The sequence below is a fragment of the Dipodomys spectabilis genome, unplaced genomic scaffold (genome assembly GCF_019054845.1).
Source record: "Dipodomys spectabilis isolate Male_0828 unplaced genomic scaffold, ASM1905484v1 ptg000054l, whole genome shotgun sequence".
Classification (NCBI taxonomy): domain Eukaryota; kingdom Metazoa; phylum Chordata; class Mammalia; order Rodentia; family Heteromyidae; genus Dipodomys; species Dipodomys spectabilis.
In genome coordinates this window covers 210,866-228,159 of record NW_024870731.1, presented here as the reverse complement: position 1 = coordinate 228,159, position 17,294 = coordinate 210,866, and the positions used below count along the sequence as shown (strand labels likewise).

Below are 17,294 nucleotides of genomic sequence, written 5' to 3'. Positions count from 1 at the left end.
TGGGATTGGGAAGAAAGGAAAACTTAGGTGCTCCAGTTGGGGGATATAAGGAGTCTCTTATATTTGGGGTTGTTGAAGACTAGGTTTGAGACTAACCAGTTCTTCTGGCCTGGGGTCCCCTCCTCCCTCTTGGCCTCTCCTTTCCAATAGACCTGCCAAGTGGGGATGAAAGGGGCATTGATATTCCTTGGTTGGGAGGGGGGTTGTGGGTGGTAATGGGAGGGTAGTTCCCAGGCAGGAGGGGGCAATTTGGGGGTCTTGTGGGGGCAGTCTGTGATGGTGTTGCAGTTGGCAGTTCAAGTTCCATTGGCTATTGTTCTCAGCTGGCCTGACGCCCAGCCCCCCATGGCAAGTCAGAAACCAGGCTGCAGGGGATGGGGTGGGGGTGATCCTAGGAGGTGGGGAGCTAAAAAGTGGGGCAGGTGAAGAGTTCAGGCTGGTTTTATTTCGCCTAAGACGACTTTGGATTTCCTTAGTCACATTAACTATCCCATTCCAGGAGGCCTTCTTCTAAGTAGCAGGAGGCTGCACCTAGTGTGTGTGCAAGTCTAGGGTGGCACACTCATCCATGCACGGTAGAATCACAGCAGTCCTGGAGAAACCATAGTTCGGGCGTTAGGACTCAGCCGGTCTGAGCTGGTCTCACCCTCCTTTTCTGGGCTGGGAGGGGTTAGTGCCGGAGCGCCACAGGGTCTCTTGGGTCTCAGCCCGGGACACAGCGTCCTTCCCAAAGCCCCTACTCCACCCCTACAGAGTTAACTCCGCCTCCTCGCCTGTTTACCGGGTGTCAGAACCCTTGGGGGTCCCAACCCCCTCTCGCTCCCCCTCCTTGGGGCCTTGACTCGGGAGTCCCCGGTGGCTATCCTCCCCCCCCAAGCGATCGCCCTCTATTTATAGCTGCCCCAGCATTCCCCGCCCCGCGCCCCCCCCCCCCCCCCCCCCCGCCCAGTTTCCAACTTCCAGTGGAGCGGCCGGAGAGCAGGCGTCTGGACGCGGAAAACGAGAGGTACCAGGACCCTGCACGCCGGAGAGTAGGAATTCCTGAGTCCTCGTCCACCCCTACCCCATGGCTACGCTCTGGGTGCGGGCACACCTTCCTCTCTCGCTGAGACCCCGGCCTCCCGAGCGGCGGTCATCGCCCACCTCCTCTTCCTCAAGCTAGCTGTTTCCACGCCGGCGGAGTTTAATTCTTGGGGTGTTGGTACTTGGGCTTGGTCTCCCCACTACCCATCCCCTTACTGAGTGTGGGGGGAAGAAGGAACTAGAGTGAGACCGGCAGAGCCAGGCCGTAGAGAGGCGCGGCGTTGGGGTGGACGTGGGGATTTCTTGCGGGATTAAGGGGTCCCCACGCACACTCCATATTCGCGGCTGGAGGGTGTTGTGGAGAGCGCCAGGAAGACGCTGGAAGCGTCCAGCAGCTTGCTTTCCTGAGAGGCTACCCACCCCGGCCTGGGCCCCAGCGCCGCTCCTCCCTGGGCGGTGCAGCCTGGGGCGGGGTGGCGGGGGCGGTGTTGGGAGGTCCCGGACGGGGTTTGGAGCCGAGGCCCCGTGGGCGGGGCGGGGCGGGGCGGCCTGCGGGGAGCGCGAGCTGGGGCGGGCCCGCGTCAAAGGCAAGTGAAGGTGGAGGCGACCGCGGAGGCCTCGGCAGGTAGGGGGAGGGGCGGGCCCGAATTCCAACCCCGGGAGCAGCCAGCTGGGTCCGGGACCCGCGGGGCGGGTGCGCTGGCGCTGTGCGCGAAGGCGGACGCTCCGATCGTGCTGCTGGGCGCTCTTAGGGGGTGCTCACGGGGCTGTGTCCACGAGCCAGGGCTCGGCGCCGGCCATGCGAAGAGTGTTGGGACCCCACGCGGACGGGCCGTGCAGGAACTTTCGGGGACGGGTTCTGGGTGCCGGGTCTGACCGCGTCTTGAAGTCCCACCCATCCCTTCCCGGCTCGCACAGGCGCTCGCCCGCCGTCGGGAGGCTGGGAGATTGTCGGAAGGCCCTACCCATCACCTCCCTTCACACGCGGGACCTACACAGACACTGGGTGGAGAGAAACGAAGGCGCGAAGCGTTTTGTTTACGTTTAAATACTGGAGGGAAGTTGTCAGACGCTGCTACTTTCGTTACAAATGAGAGCTGTCACGAACCTCTAGTCCCCTTCTAGTGTGCGGAAAGGAAATTGATAGTAAGCGACTGCTCCAAGGTGACACGGTTACTGGCAGAGCCAGGAGTAGAATCCAAAAGTTCTGACACACTCATTCGTCCATATTAGTACCTCCTTCTCGCCAGCCCCTATCCCAGCCTGGACTGACATCCTTCGTGTCCTCTCGAAGGTCTGTCTAGTTTGTATCGATTAAAGCCTAGCGAGGACATGGTTTCTGGACTCGGGGCTAGGGATTGGGGAGGGCTAGTGACCCCAGGAAGGTTAGTGACCCTGGGAGGCACCAGAAAGTGGATGCTTTCTGTCCCTAAAAGGCCCAGGGTCAGTTTTCCATGTCATTAACCTTGTTACTGTGTTTTCTCAGACCGAAGAGCCAGGAGGATTGAGAACTCTGACCTCTTAATTCCACTGCATTCAGCCAATAGGAGCCCAGTAAGTGACCCCCACCCCCAGGCTGCAAACTTCCTTGGCTGGGCTGCATTGTGAGGCAGCCTCTGTGGCCCCTCTAATTGCAGTTAGAGGTGGGGAGGAAAGGGTATAGAGGCTTAGGAGGGGCGTATTTGTTGGGCTGGATATTTATATCCTTGTGTTGTTGTGTACTTCCTCTCCCATGGCCATTGCTTTGGTTGTGTGTGTGTGTGTGTGTGTGTGTGTGTGTGTGCGCGCGCGCGCGTGCGCACTCACACACATGTACTGCAGCTTGAACTCAGGGCACTAGTGCTGTCCTTCAGTTTGTATGCTCAAGGCTGGAGCTAAAAGTCTCATAGACTTTCTTGCCTGGACTGACTTCAAATTACTACCCTGAGATTTCAGCCTCTTAAGTAGCTAGAATTACAGGTGTGAGCCACAGGCTTTGGACATTTTTAGCCTCCTCTTCCCTGAGTTGCTAAAGATTGGGTAATAGTCTATTATAAACTCTCACTACCTTATTCCTTGGTACCTTGAGAGTTCTCAGTCATTGAACCACAAGTTTCACACTGTGCCTAACTAACTGGGTGTGTAGGGTGTCCCCCTAAATATACCTTAGGAAACTGGAGCCACACTGCTACTCCACCCTGGTATTTCTGTCCAGGCTAGGGGAAGAAGGGGTCTGGAGTGTGGATGTGGAGGGGGCAACAGCAGGATATGCAATCTGTAGGCATGTCCTGATTCCTCTTCTGCAATCCCTTTTCCTGGTCTGCCTGGAAATAATGAAGGAGGCAGGAAAGATCCTCATGATGTCAAAGATTAGTCTTAAGCCCCTGGGACCCCCTGCACCCTCAGTTGTCTGAGCATTATCGGGGAAGCCAGGTGCTGCAGGAGGCAGCCTCTCAGGACTATTGTTTTCTCACCCTGCCAGGCTATCATGGCGGAGCTGCAGGAGGTACAGATCACAGAGGAGAAGCCACTGTTGCCAGGACAGACACTTGAGGCCGCCAAGGTTACTGGAGATCCCCTGATTTCCCTGGCTGAAACTCAGACCTCTGAATATCCCCCTTGCCGCCTGGCTTCCCAAGTTCATGGCTCTTATTCTAATGCACACACCAACTTTCTCCACCTCTGCCCATGTGCTGCAAATGGAAGCCCAGATTTGTGTCTTGTCACTATACTAATCCTCATCCTCTCCTTTTTTTTTTTTTCTTTTGTCACTCTTTCTGTCTGTGGTCTCTCTTCCCCTTCCTCTCTGTGTCTGTATGTGACTCCGTCTGTGACACTTTGTGGTTGTGTGTATCTGTCTGTGTGCGTCTCTCCAGGAGGCTGAGTTAGCTGCCAGAATCCTCCTGGACCAGGGACAGGTAACACCGTGCTTGGGGACAGCCCCAGGGTGGGAAGAGGGATTTGTTTTCCCTCTGTACCAGAGGGCTTTTTTCTTCTCTTGATTTCCTTTCCTTTCTTGCTTTCTCCTCTCTTCTCCCTTTCTGAGTTCCTTAATGCACCCCAGTCTTTGATTTTCTTCCACCTTCACACCCATCTTCCACTATCATATTTTCCCAAAGTTTTGCTGATCCAATTTTTAATTATTTGTTCTCTTCTCCTTTCCTCTGCCTCATTCCCCTGACTTTTGTGTAGCCCTCCTTTTCCTCTCAACAGAACTCCACCCTGATGGTGATCTGCTTTCCTACAGACTCACTCTGTGGAGACACCTTATGGCTCTGTCACTTTTACTGTCTATGGCACCCCCAAACCTAAACGTCCAGCGATATTCACCTACCATGATGTGGGACTCAACTGTAAGACCTCCCTTTTGTGCTCCTCTTCTTTCTGGGAAGAGGCTAGGGGGAGGGTAAGAACCCAGGGTGAGGGAGGGTCAGTGTGGGCAGATGGGGAGCCCCAGGCATGTTGGGGGAAAAGCTGCTGTCTAGTCTGACTGTACTGTAGCATCAAACAAGATGGTAGGTTCTGATGTGGGATGCTTTTTTCCATCTGATTCTGTTGTTGAGGTGATGTGGGTTTTCTTTAGATAAATCTTGTTTCCAGCCACTGTTTCAGTTCGGGGATATGCAGGAAATCATCCAAAACTTCGTTCGGGTTCATGTAGATGCCCCTGGAATGGAAGAGGGGGCTCCTGTATTCCCTTTGGGGTGAGAATCAGCTCCTTACTCTACCAGTCTGTGAGGCACTGGACAGGTAGGGGGAGAATGGATGAGTGGAGGAAAGAGAGAAGATAAGACAGGCATCTTGGGGTGGGCGGTATTGGTGCATGCTGGTATCTTTCTTAACATTCTTCTCTTTCCCAGATACCAGTACCCATCTCTGGACCAGCTTGCAGATATGATCCCTTGCATCCTGCAGTACTTAAAGTGAGAGGCCTTGTGACCCCTCCAAACCAGAGTTGTCTTTCTGACAGGAAGAATCTCTCATGTCATACAAGGAATCCCTTGCATTCACCATAGTTCCAGGGCTAGTTTTGGTCTCTGACCTTTCCCATGCTCCCACCTTGACTATTAAGAGGAAGGGCCATGGGGTTGGACAATTGATTAGTCAGCTGAATAGCATCCCTGATTGGAGGAAAGGGGAAGGAGGAAGGCCATATGCTTGTCCTGCCTTAGGCTGAGGAGGGGCTTCTCTGATTTAGTAGCTAGGCTAGAAGAGAACGGGTGACCTAATCCCTGAGGAACCAGACGGATCAGTCTCTTATCCTCCTACTCCCCACACCTCCACACACCTGTTGAACTTGTGTGTAAGACAGAATGGGAAAAAAGAAACAAAGCCACACGAGGCAAAGGAGGTACTGACTCCTGGTTGTGTTCTTGGCTTGACTTTTCCTAAGCACAATGGCTCTCAGCAGTTGAGCTTACTTTTTTCTTGTCTCCACCTCCCCCATTTTCACTTAAGTTGTGTCTGTTTTCACATTCTTCCTGTTCCTCTGGTGCGGGTAGGGATGTCCAGCCCTTAGGCAACATAAAGCCCAGGAAACCTTTTGGTATATGATAGGACAGACATGTATTCTCATTGGCTTCCAGTTGGCTGCCTTCCACCACATGCCTGTATTGATAATTTTGTATGCCTCTCAAATGATGTTATATATATCCAAATGGCCCTTGGCAGAAAAAAAGTTTCCCACTTCTGCTGGTGGAACCAGGAAGTGGAACAAGTTCAACATGGTTCTGAAAGTTGAGAACGGACAATGGAAATTCATATAGAAAAAGAATATCTGGTTGGTAGGCTGGCATCTACTAGTGTAGACATTACTGTTGTCGTTTCAAGGGAATGGACTTCAGGGATCTGTGCTGACTACCAGTGCTATCTTTAGCTCCTTGATACTTTCCTTTCTACATCCCACAAATGAAGACCCTTTGCTGTTATCCTTGTGCTTGTGGCCTTGGGAAGGAGGGTGAGACACTAGACTATCAGAAGTTTTGGATACCACAGCTCATGACATATACGTTTCCCTTTTATAGTTTCTCTACAATAATTGGAGTTGGTGTTGGAGCAGGCGCCTACATCCTGTCACGATATGCTGTAAGAAGTAAAAACTCCCAGATGGGGGATGGCCCTGATTAATTTGTAGGAATTGTTATTAGTTATTAGTATGTGTTTTGGGAGGAAATGGGCACAAGAGTTTGGTAGGTAGAACTCGGTGGAGAAGGGGACAAGGCCTTGCCCTGTTTCTTACCTCCTTCCTTCTGCTGCCTTTCAGCTTTCCCACCCAGATTCAGTTGAAGGTCTTGTTCTCATCAACATTGATCCCAATGCCAAGGGCTGGATGGACTGGGCAGCCCACAAGGTTTGGAGAGCCTCTATTCTGAGACTTAGGGTGGAAATTCTTTTTTTGTATGGATCCAGTTAAGCCAGGGGTGGGGAATGTCTCTGTTTGTGTCCAATTACTTTATAAGTGCAACTGAATTAACTCTAAATTTCAAGGAGGGGGTGATGAGGCAGGGAAGTAAAGATTGTAATATCCTGAACATGCTTACCTTACCTGCTCTTTCTTGATAGTTAACCGGCCTCACCTCTTCCATTCCGGAGATGATCCTTGGACATCTTTTCAGCCAGGTAAGTGGTTCTGGAAAATGGAGAGGACAGAGAGGGCACCAGCAGGGACTTGACTCTTTGTGGCGACTTCCTTAGCTGGACATTGTCTGGGGAGGGAAGAAGGCTTGTCTCTTCTTATCCAGCAATTGTTGACTTCACATTCCAACCTGAATTTATCTCTTCTCTTCTTCAGGAAGAGATATCTGGAAATTCTGAGTTGATACAAAAGTATAGAAATACCATTACGCATGCACCTAACCTGGAGAACATTGAACTGTACTGGAACAGCTACAACAAGTGGGTGGGCTGTGTGTGTGCATGTGAGAGGGGGATAGAACCAGTAACTGTGGGGGGGGCACAGAGGAGATTGGGGGAGCTGGGAAGTAGGTAAACTCAAGGGAGGGTAGGGTCTGGTGTACAACTAGAGAAGTTTTAGGACCACAACGCAGGAGTGATTATGGGCTTCGGTCCCCCTTCTTTTATTTCCCTTCTATTTTTGAACTCCCAGGAGTAAGATTTGTCCTTTTGAATAGATAAGCTCTGATCAGGGATCCAGGAGCATTGTGCCTGGGATCTGCCGCTATCTTACCCTTTGGTTGCCACTTTTAATCCCAGTATTTGACCACAAAGAAAGAAGATAGCTCCGTCAAGGTGTGGGGAGTGGAGGATAGCTTATATGTGAATGGATATAGCATAACTGCCTAAAATTTCTACTTTTTGACTTCCTCTGTAGCCGCCGAGACCTGAACTTAGAGCGCGGTGGTGAGATCACCCTCAAGTAAGACTTTAAGAAATGAGGCTTTGCCCTCACTTTGGATCTTACCTTAGTGTTTATATTCCTTAGGAAGAGAAGCTTTGCCCAGGAATTGCTCTGTCATTTCTTACTACATTCTATAGAGCAAATCACCCCATTTATCTTTCCCTTTTTTCACTCCTCTTGGTGGAATCAACAGGGGACAAGAAAGCTGGCTGTTCTTTGGAGCCTTTCATGTTTTTTAGCTGCTGCTGTGTGTGTGTGTGTGTTTGTGTATGTGTATGCGTGCATGTGCACACGCATTAGTATTAGGGCTTGATTGCAGCGTCTGAGAACTATTCCTTAGCTATTATGCTCAAAGTTGACCTTCTACCACTTGAACCACATCTCCACTTCTGGATTTTTGCTGGTTAAATGGAGATAAAAGGAATCATCTGCTGGGTTGGTTTTGAACTGTGATTCTCAGATCTCAGCCTCTTAGGTAGCTAGGATTATAGGCATGAACCACTATCTCCTAGCTTCCAGATGCTGTTACAGGAAGAGGTGGGTGATACAGTGTCAGGATCACTTCCTTTTCTCCAATACTTTGCCTGTAGGTGTCCTGTGATGCTGGTGGTAGGAGATCAAGCACCCCATGAAGATGCAGTGGTTAGTAGGAAATTCTGGGTGGTAAGGAAGGGCTTGGATCTGAGGGTGGTGGTCAGAAGTATATTTTGTTAAGGAGAAAGTGATTTAGGACAGGGAGATCAGCTTTGTGGCATTATAAATTTGGTTCCTGGAAAAGAACTGGGTAGGGAGCTGACAGGGAATCAGGGTCTTGGGGGAGTGGGGTGCACACTGAGAGTAGTCTCATTCATTCACATCCTGTTTACTCCAGGTGGAATGCAACTCAAAACTGGACCCTACCCAGACCTCGTTCCTTAAGGTCAGTAACTCTACTCCCTGTCCAGCCTGCCTTCTGGCCCCTTGTCTAGAGCTATATTTCTTCTCTGAATTCAGCTTGTAAGCCATCAGGGCTTTCATGGAAATGAGTGGGAGGGGTAGGAGAATGAAGAAGAAAACGAACAGCATAGAATGAGGAAGCTGGAAAGGGAAATCTGTTTTCTACCTCTTGGTGGGGATCATTTCATTGACAAGTGTATCTTTTTTTCCTGGGTGGCTCTTCTGAGCAGATGGCTGACTCTGGAGGTCAGCCTCAGCTGACTCAGGTGAGTTTCCTTCTGACCATGGATGAGAAAGTAAGATATTAATTGGTAGCTTTGAACTCCTCTTCCCTTTGACACACCCTATTCTTCTACCTTGGACTCCTGCTTGGCCTGTAACTTATGTCTTCCTAATATATCCACAGCCAGGCAAGCTGACTGAGGCCTTCAAGTACTTCCTGCAAGGCATGGGCTACAGTGAGTAGGGGATAGAGGCTATTGTGGGGCCAAAGGAGGAGTGGGAAGACATGAAACCTTTTTTTTGTTGTTGTTTTTGGTGCCAGTTCTGGGGCTTGAACTCAGGGCCTGAGTACTATCCCTTAGCTTTTTTGCTCTAGGCTAGTGCTCTACACTTGAGGTGCAGTTCCATTTCCTGCTTTTTAGGGCTTAATGAAGAAAGCCTCATAAGCTTTCCAGTTTGGGCTAGCTCCATTTCTTGAGTGGTTATGATTACAAGTGTGAGCTGACACCATTTTATGTTTATTTCTGGACTCACCACTCTCTGCCAAGTCAAGCTCATTGGTTCCTTGGCCCTCCTTGGTCTTTACCCAAGCACCCTACTCCAGGTCTCCTCTCAGACTCCTTACTTGTACTTCTGTCTTCACAGTGGCCTCATCTTGTATGACTCGTCTGTCCCGGTCTCGCACAGCCTCTCTGACCAGTGCAGCATCCATTGATGGCAACCGGTCCCGCTCCCGTACCCTGTCCCAGAGTAGTGAGTCTGGGACTCTTCCTTCAGGGCCCCCAGGGCACACTATGGAGGTCTCCTGCTGAGGGACCTTTATTGCCCTGATGTGGGACCCAACCCTCACCTCCCACAGCACTAACCTGGGAGGTGCATAAGGGCATTGGGCCAGAGTAAGCAGGGAAAGTAGGAAGGTCATGCAGGAAGATGATCTTGACATTTGAATGCTATCCTAACCTTGACCTTTAACCTGTGATTTCCCCAGTTCCTGGGAGAAATGTCCTAATATCTCTTAGGGACCCAGACCCCTAAATTATCTCCTCTCCCATTTTGGCGTTAAAGAGGAGAAGGCATGTATTCTCCCTGATACAGGTGTCCATAGATGAGGGATAAGAGGTTTTTGTAGTTGTCATGATGCCTCCATCAGCCTCTCTCTACTTATCCCATATTTGCAAGGTTAGGGCATTGGGGCTGGGGCTCCATTCACCAAAGCTGGTATAGCTTTTCATGATCTCTGTAGGCCTCTGAAGGAAATGGGCCTAAATGGATGAATATCAAGGGGAGGCTTGCTGGTGGGTCTGTGATCCTCATGATGTGACAAGAATATCCAGTATGCAAAAAGGAAATTGGAATGGGAGATGATGGGTGATGATTGAGTATGGTAGAAGGATTGGAGCTGGAGCAATAGGAGGGGCCTGGGGCCATTTGGCTTCACTAACTTTGGTAGCTATCAGTGTGTGTCTAGAGTGGGATGGAGGAGGGAACCAAACTTGGGTCAGGCTCTTGGGGCATGGTGTAAGGGTGGGAAGGGCTACTCTGGGGCTCTGACCACACTGTATTATGTATGGAAGGTTGCCTTCTGTCTCCCACTTCTGCTGTGACAATAAACTAGAGAAATCTGAGCACCATTATGAATCTTGAGTATGCACTATACCCCCTTTTGTGTCTTCTACCCAGCTCTCACATTCTCTTACCAAAGTGGCACAAACTGAATGATGGATGGCTTATGTAGTATAAAACTTAACAAAATGTCACCACACAGAAACTGGCTTTTTTGTTGTTGTTGTTAGTTGTGGTGCATGAACTCTGGTGCTGGGTGCTGTCCCTGAGCACTTCAGCTCAATGTGAGCGCTCTACCATTTGAGCCACAGCACCACTTCTGGTTTTCTGGTAGTTTATTTGAGAGGAGAGTCTCGTGGAATTTCCTGCCTGGGCTGGCTTTGAACCATGATCCTCAGATCTCAGCCTCCTGAGTAGCTAGAATTACAGGTGTGAGCTACCAGTGCCTGGCAGAAACTGGCTTTTGTTCCAGTAAAACAGCATTGTTCTTTCTGTTAATAGTATTATGTGCACACGTATGTGCTGGTACTGGGGCTGAAACTTAGGGACTCATGCTCCTGGCTTTTCATTCAAGGTTGACACCCTGTATATGGGCCACAGCCCCACTTCCAGCTTTTTGCTGGTTAATTATAGATAAGATATCTGCTCAGGATGTCTTGAATCTTAATTCTCAGACCTCAGCTCCTAAGTAGCTAGGATTACAGATGTGCACACTGACTACCAATAGTACCCCTTCTTTTTTGTGTGCCAGTCCTGGGGCTTGAACTCAGGGCTTGGGTGCTGTTCCTGAGCTTCTTTGCTCAAAGGTAGTACTCTACCACTTGAGCCACAGCTCTGCTTCCAGTTTTTATGTAGTTTATTGGAGATAAAGAGTCTCAGTCTTGGAAGTGGTGCTGTAGCTCAAGTGGTAGAGCACTAACCTTGAGCTGAAGAGCTGAGGGACAGCACTCAGGCCCAGAGTTCAAGCCCCATGACCGACCCCCCCCCAAAAAAAAAAAAAAAAAAAAAGGTCTCAGTCTTTCCTGCTTGGGCTAGGTTTGAACCATGATCTTCAGATTTCAGTCTCCTGAAAAGCTAGGATTATAGGCATGAGTTTGGGAAAGAAGAGCTACTTAGTCCTAAGAAGACTTCCTTATCTGGTCCAGATTATTGAGAAAAGCCATAGAATTTAAGTGGTGCCACCAATATCATCTTTGAGAAAGAAGTATAGAAAACTGACTGAAACTTTACTCAATATCTCCTGATTCATTTTCCTAGGGCTTACCTAGGCTCTGTTTTAGATGGGTGGTTCATTTTAATTAGTGGACCAAGTCTCATAAAGTTGTTATCAGGTTTGGGCTGCTCTTAGTTCACAGCATTTGGAAGACTGTCAGAAGGGTCACAGCAAAAATAGTTTTCCTCTTGAGAATTCTTCTTTCACAGAGTCCCAGGGATCTGAGAGCTAGTTAAATCATGTTCTCCAAGAAACTTTTTTATTTTTTACCCCTGGTTTTTATTTTTTTACCTCTGAGGTTTGAACTCAGGGTCTGGGCACTGTCCTAGACACTTTGTGGTCAAGACTAGCACTCTACTACTTGAGCCACAGTGCCACTTCCAGTTTTTTTTTTTTTTTTTGGTCCAGTCATGGGCCTGAACTCTGGGCCTGGGCGCTGTCCCTCAGCTCTTCAGCTCAAGGCTAGTACTCTACCACTTGAGCCACAATGCCACTTCTGGCTTTTTTCTTTTTGCTTACATGGTGCTGAGGAATCAAACCAGGCCTCAAGCATGCAAGGCAAGCGCTCTACCACTGAGCCACCTTTCCAGCCCATCACTTCCAGCTTTTTTTTTATTTTTTTTTTGTCGGTCATGGGGCTTGAACTCTGGGCCTGGGCGCTGTCCCTCAGCTCTTCAGCTCAAGGCGAGCGCTCTACCACTTGAGCTACAGCGCCACTTCCAGTTTTCTGGTGGTTTATTGGAGATAGGAGTCTCACGGTCTCTCCTGCCCGGGCTGGCTTTGAACCGTGATCCTCAGATCTCAGCCTCCTGAGTAGCTAGGATTACAGGCATGAGCCACCAGCGCCCGGCTCACTTCCAGCTTTTTTGATGGGGACTTTTCTGCTCAGGCTGGCTTTGAACCTTAATCCTCAGATCTCAGCCTCCTGAGTAACCAGGATTACAGGCATGAGCCACTGGCACCTGGCTTTCTAATAAGCTTTTTTTAACAAATATGAAGAACAGTCAGCAAGTGGAATTCAGGTATCTTGTGGCTGTTGCCAGCTGTTTCTTGGTTCTTGAGGCACAAGAAGTAAAAATGAGAAGGCACTTTACAGCAATAGGATATTACATGGTCATTATTTTTGCTTCCTTAAAAGAAAAAATTAGCCTGGTGCCTGTGGCTCACATCTGAAATCTTAGCTTTTCAGGAAATTGAGATCTGAACATTGTGGTTCAAAGCTAACCTAGGAACCAACCACCAAAAAGCTAGAAGTTGGAGCTGTGGCTCAAACAGTAGAATGCTAACCTTGAGTGAAATAGTTCAGGAAAGCCGGGCGCTGGTGGCTCACGCCTGTAATCCTAGCTACTCAGGAGGCTGAGATATGAGAATCGCGGTTCAAAGCCAGCCCGGGCAGGAAAGACCGTGAGACTCCTATCTCCAATAAACCACTAGAAAACCGGAAGTGGCGCTGTAGCTCAAGTGGTAGAGCGCTCGCCTTGAGCTGAAGAGCTGAGGGACAGCGCCCAGGCCTAGAGTTCAAGCCCCATGACCGACAAAAAAAAAAAAAGAAATAGTTCAGGAATAGTGCTAGGCCTTGAGTTTAAGCCCCAGAACCAGCAAAAGAGAAATAAAAACCACCAAAACAACAACAAAAATCAACAAAAAAAAATCAGTGACAAACTTTCCTTAATGCAGCTGAGCTGCAGACAAGGCAGCTGGCACTTAGTCCTGGTGATGAAACTGAGAAACAGGACATGTTCATGGCACTTTTGGGAATGGGTTTGTTCAAGACTTCCTGTATCACTGAGTTGCCCTTTTCCCCCTATGAGTAGTTTTTTTTTTAAATCCAGTGTTGGGGTTTGAACTCAGGGCCTTCACTTGCTCAACGATACTCTACTATTTAAGCCATGCCTTCAGCCTGGCTTTTTGCTGGTTATTTTGGAAATGGAGTCTTAATAACTTTTCTCCCTGGGGTGGCTTTGAACCATGATTCTTTTTTTTTTTTTTTTTTTTTGGTCCGGTCCTGGGGCCTGAACTCTGGGCCTGGGCACTGTCCCTCAGCTCAAGGCTAGTGCTCTACCACTTGAGCCACAGCGCCACTTCTGGCTTTTTTCTTTTTGCTTATGTGGTGCTGAGGAATCGAACCCAGGGCCTCATGCATGCAAGGCAAGCGCTCTACCACTGAGCCACCTTCCCAGCCCCTGAACTATGATTCTTTGTATCTTAGCCTCTTGACCAGCTATGATTACAAATGTGAGTCACCAGGGCGTGGCCTGAATCTATTTTAAATGTGGTAGGTGAGAGTCAGGAGGAGGACATGAGCTTTGGGTCATCAGCAATGTTATAGAACTGGCTGTTAAATTCACATTATGTAACTGTGTGCAAGGTAGGCAGCAAAAAGTGCTGAATGTCATGCTGAAGAAGAGAAAAGACATAGCTGGAGTCATTGGGGTCATTTGGTTCCCAGGAAAACACATGGAAAAAAGGAAAAGAATTGAAGCCAGTGTAAGACTTTACTGGTAGAAGCAGAGCTTGTACATTATAGAAGGGGAGCAAGAACTTTACATTCATGTGTATTGTTTGTGATGTAGATGAATGTATGAAACCGGTGGCAATTGCCTTGTCTTTCCTACAGATGTCTGTACTAGCAGATGGCTAGGTAGAAGGAAGCTAGTAGGAAGGGTAGGGAGAGGAGGCATTTGCTGTCCTTGACTGACCTACTTTGTTGGTCTTAGATATCTGGTGCAGCCCATGGAGACACAGCACCTCCCTGTGGTTGGCATGTTTCTTAATAATTTCACTCAATTCCTGGAGGCCCTCCTTAAATTTTCCTGTGCAACAGCCCTGTTGTTTTTTGTAATTCTGCCCATTAGCTTTATATGCAAGTTCTGCAAGATATAGCCTACAGCTTATGTCCATTCTGAAGATCAGAGGTCAGAGGTCAGGGGTAGGGTGTAATGACTCAAACTTATACTCTCCCTCTACCATTACACCCTCATACCCTAACCCCTCCCTCCCCGCTTCAGGTTTAGGACTCTTGCTTATCTTTTCCTTCATTCCCAGAAGAAGTGCTTCACAAACTGTAAAGACTAAAGCTCAAGATAGCAAACAGAACATTCAATGGCAATGAGAATAAAACAGAACAGTGTTAAAAGGGCTTAAAGTTTCAGCTTGAGAATTTTGGATTTCACAGTGTGTGCCAGCATTGGGGCTTAAGCTCAGGATTGCTTGTTTTTGCTTCCCTTTTTTTTGATCTAGGCTGTCACTTTGCAACTTGAGCCACATCTCCACTTCTGGCTTTTTTGCTAGTTAATTGGAGATGAGTCTCCCAGATTATCTGGTGGGGTTCTCAGATCCCAGCCTCCTAAGAAGCTAGGATGACAGGCATGAGTTATGGGTGACTGTCAAGAGTCTGGTCTGATTAGAATCCAGGAGTGTGGTGAACTATATGGTGCCCAGGACAATGCAATTTATTCCTACTCTCTCTTCATTCTCACCAGAATTGCCTCCAAATTGGAGGTAAAAGTATGATGCACATTGTATCGGACATTTGACAAATCTAAAGACAGAAACTCAGAGCACAATTCTGCAGACATTCCCACAGTCTGGTGCCTAGGTGTAATCCCTGCCATATACCTTTTTCTCACTTTTCCTCATGGCAAGAGATAGCCCTTGGGGGAATGTGAGGATGTATGGGTGGTTGGTGCACATGCACATACCAACCCACTCAAGTTCCTGGATGCTGTGCTTTGGACTCTTACCAGCTTGGAGCCAGGAAAGAGGAACTACTTCCTGCAGTGAGGAAGGAGGCCAGAAGTCCCAAACTCTTTCAGGGCAGGCCCAGTGCCTCACAAATTACTCCAGGACTTTGTTGTTGTTGGATGTTCTTATCCTGATATGACTGACCTCTCACCCTGCTCCAGAATATTTGTAAAATGTGGTTTTTCTTGTAATTTCCATCTCACTTCATAACATCTTACAACTGTGATATCCAAATAAAACTCTCAGCTTTAAAGCAGAGGGAGGAATTGCTGGGCGCTGGTTCATGCCTGTAATCCTAGCTACTCAGGAGGCTGAGGTCTGAGGATCACGGTTCAAAGCTAGCCCAGGCAGGAAAGTCCGTGATACTCTTACCTCCAATAAACCTCTAGAAAACCAGAAGTGGCACTGTGGCTTAAGCAGTAGAGTGCTCACCTTAAGCTGAAGAGGGCAGGGACAGTGCCCAGGCCGAGTTCAAGCCCCACGACTGACAAAAAAAAAAAAAAAAGCAGAGGGAAGATTAGCAGAGTTCCAGAGGGTTACCTCACAAAACAATTTATTGGTGGCAGAAATGGAAACCTGACTCTTGAAGGATGTTCTGTTTACTTAGGGAGTGGAGAATGAAGGGTAGAGAAGGGTGAACAGGTTTGAGAAGACATGAACATTGTCCACATAAATTCTCTTTTGATTATTCTACTAGCTTCCTCTTAACTCTTTTTCTATTCCACAAGTCTTCCTTTTGAACCCAGGGCTTGGATGCTGTCCCTAAGCTTTTTGCTCAAGGCTAGCACTCTACCACTTGAACCACAGCTCCAATTCTGGCTTTTTTCATGGTTAATTGGGGATGAGTCTTATAGACTTCCTGCCAAGGCTGGCTTTGAATGACGATTCTCAGATCTCAGCCTCCTGAGTAGTTAGATTACAGGCGTGAGCCACTGGCACCTCGCTATGGCTCCTTCTCCTCCTCCTCCTCCTCCTGTCTTGCTATAAAGCCCAGACTAGCCTGGAACTCCTAATCTTCTCATCTTCCTGCTTCAGCCTCCTGAGTGCTGGAATTATAGGTGTATGCTACAGTATCTGGCTATTTTTATTTTTTAACTCTTTTTAGTTAGTTATCTCTTCCACCCCCCACCCCCCAAACACTGGGGCTTGAACTCAGGGCCTACGCATTGTCGTTAGCTTTTTCATTCAAGGCTGGACTCTACCACTTTTTGCTGGTTATTTGAAGATAAGTGAAAGAGGATCCCACACTCCATCCCAGGGGACTACACAGAGGCAGGGAGGCAGGCACAGGAGAAAGATTATTATAAGGTTTATTAGAGGAGCCATATTTCCCCTAAGAGGGAGCACATGGCCTCCGCCACCATCCAGGTAGCAGGAGGGTCTGAGGGATAGGAAGTGAGATAGATGGGAGTTCAGGTGGGTCTGGGAGAGAGGGAGGGGCCAGCTGAATGGAGGAAATTCCAGGAATGGGGGGGGGGCCTAGATTTGGGTGCAGCTGAGGATCAAAGGTGAGCATAATACTAACAAAGAGTCTCTGGGCTTTCTTGTCTACACTGGCTTTGAATCACAATCTTCAGATCTCAGCCTCCTGAGTACCTAGGATTGCAGTTGCCCAGCCTCACAACTTTATCTCTTTAGAGCTGGAGGAATCAAAGCTTCTTCCTGTCATCTAGTCCTCTATGCCAGCTCTTTTTCCTCAGGGTTCTTATATCTGTTCTTATCCTTCCTTTTCTTATTATCTTCATCTTTTTCTCTCCTAAGTCCTTCTCCCACCCCTTGCTGGAAACTCTCATCTTTTAGAAATGACAAAAAGAAATTGTTTTCCTTTCCCTGGTGTGGATATTCTTCCAGTGTTCCGTGTATGGAACTGCTTTCTAGCTTTAATCCAGATCTAGGTCTACTTAACAAGTTACAGATGCATCTGGTTCTGGATGGTAAGAATTTCAGGGAAAGGAAAGAGCACTGATGACTTATTGCAGAGAAGATGAAAGGGAATACAAGGACCCTGGGATGGAAGAAGATAGAAAAAAACTACATGACTCATCTGAGCTTGACATATCCCAACCTCTGCCTCAGTTGCCTCAATGCTGATAGCATCAATAACCTAGAAACCTGGGAAGAGACACAACAGGCCAATGTACTCCATGTCTTCTTTCTTACAGTCATACACATCCTCCATACCAGAAATCACACTCTAGCTTCCATATAATTGTGTTCTTTTCAATTCATCCCTGCCAGATTCCTGTCAAGGTAACT

At 48.3% G+C, this 17,294-nt stretch overlaps 1 protein-coding gene across 5 annotated transcripts; it reads left to right on the top strand.

Moving 5' to 3' along the window:
* Positions 1-941: 941 nt before the first annotated feature.
* Positions 942-10,143, top strand: Ndrg2 (NDRG family member 2). Of its 5 annotated transcripts, none has more exons than XM_042679828.1 (17): positions 942-1,006; positions 2,510-2,577; positions 3,485-3,565; positions 3,879-3,920; positions 4,250-4,355; positions 4,586-4,706; positions 4,863-4,925; positions 6,027-6,087; positions 6,266-6,352; positions 6,565-6,621; positions 6,794-6,897; positions 7,334-7,378; positions 7,951-8,002; positions 8,232-8,279; positions 8,527-8,562; positions 8,703-8,754; positions 9,164-10,143. In XM_042679828.1, the coding sequence occupies exons 3-17, from the start codon at positions 3,491-3,493 to the stop codon at positions 9,328-9,330; spliced, it is 1,116 nt and encodes a 371-aa protein (XP_042535762.1). In that variant the 5' UTR covers positions 942-1,006; positions 2,510-2,577; positions 3,485-3,490; the 3' UTR covers positions 9,331-10,143. The 5 variants fall into 5 exon arrangements, with proteins under 5 accessions (XP_042535762.1, XP_042535763.1, XP_042535761.1 ...); XM_042679829.1 differs by lacking the exon at positions 942-1,006 and adding an exon at positions 1,061-1,081; XM_042679827.1 differs by lacking the exon at positions 942-1,006 and adding an exon at positions 1,582-1,648.
* The last annotated feature ends 7,151 nt before the right edge of the window (positions 10,144-17,294 follow it).

Excerpts from the sequence above, each read along its gene's own strand:
- Ndrg2 (XM_042679828.1), top strand. The coding sequence starts at position 3,491 with ATGGCGGAGCTGCAGGAGGTACAGATCACAGAGGAGAAGCCACTGTTG. Across the intron at positions 4,926-6,026 it reads TGCATCCTGCAGTACTTAAA|TTTCTCTACAATAATTGGAG; the intron begins GTGAGAGGCCTT and ends TCCCTTTTATAG. Across the intron at positions 6,353-6,564 it reads TGGACTGGGCAGCCCACAAG|TTAACCGGCCTCACCTCTTC; the intron begins GTTTGGAGAGCC and ends CTTTCTTGATAG.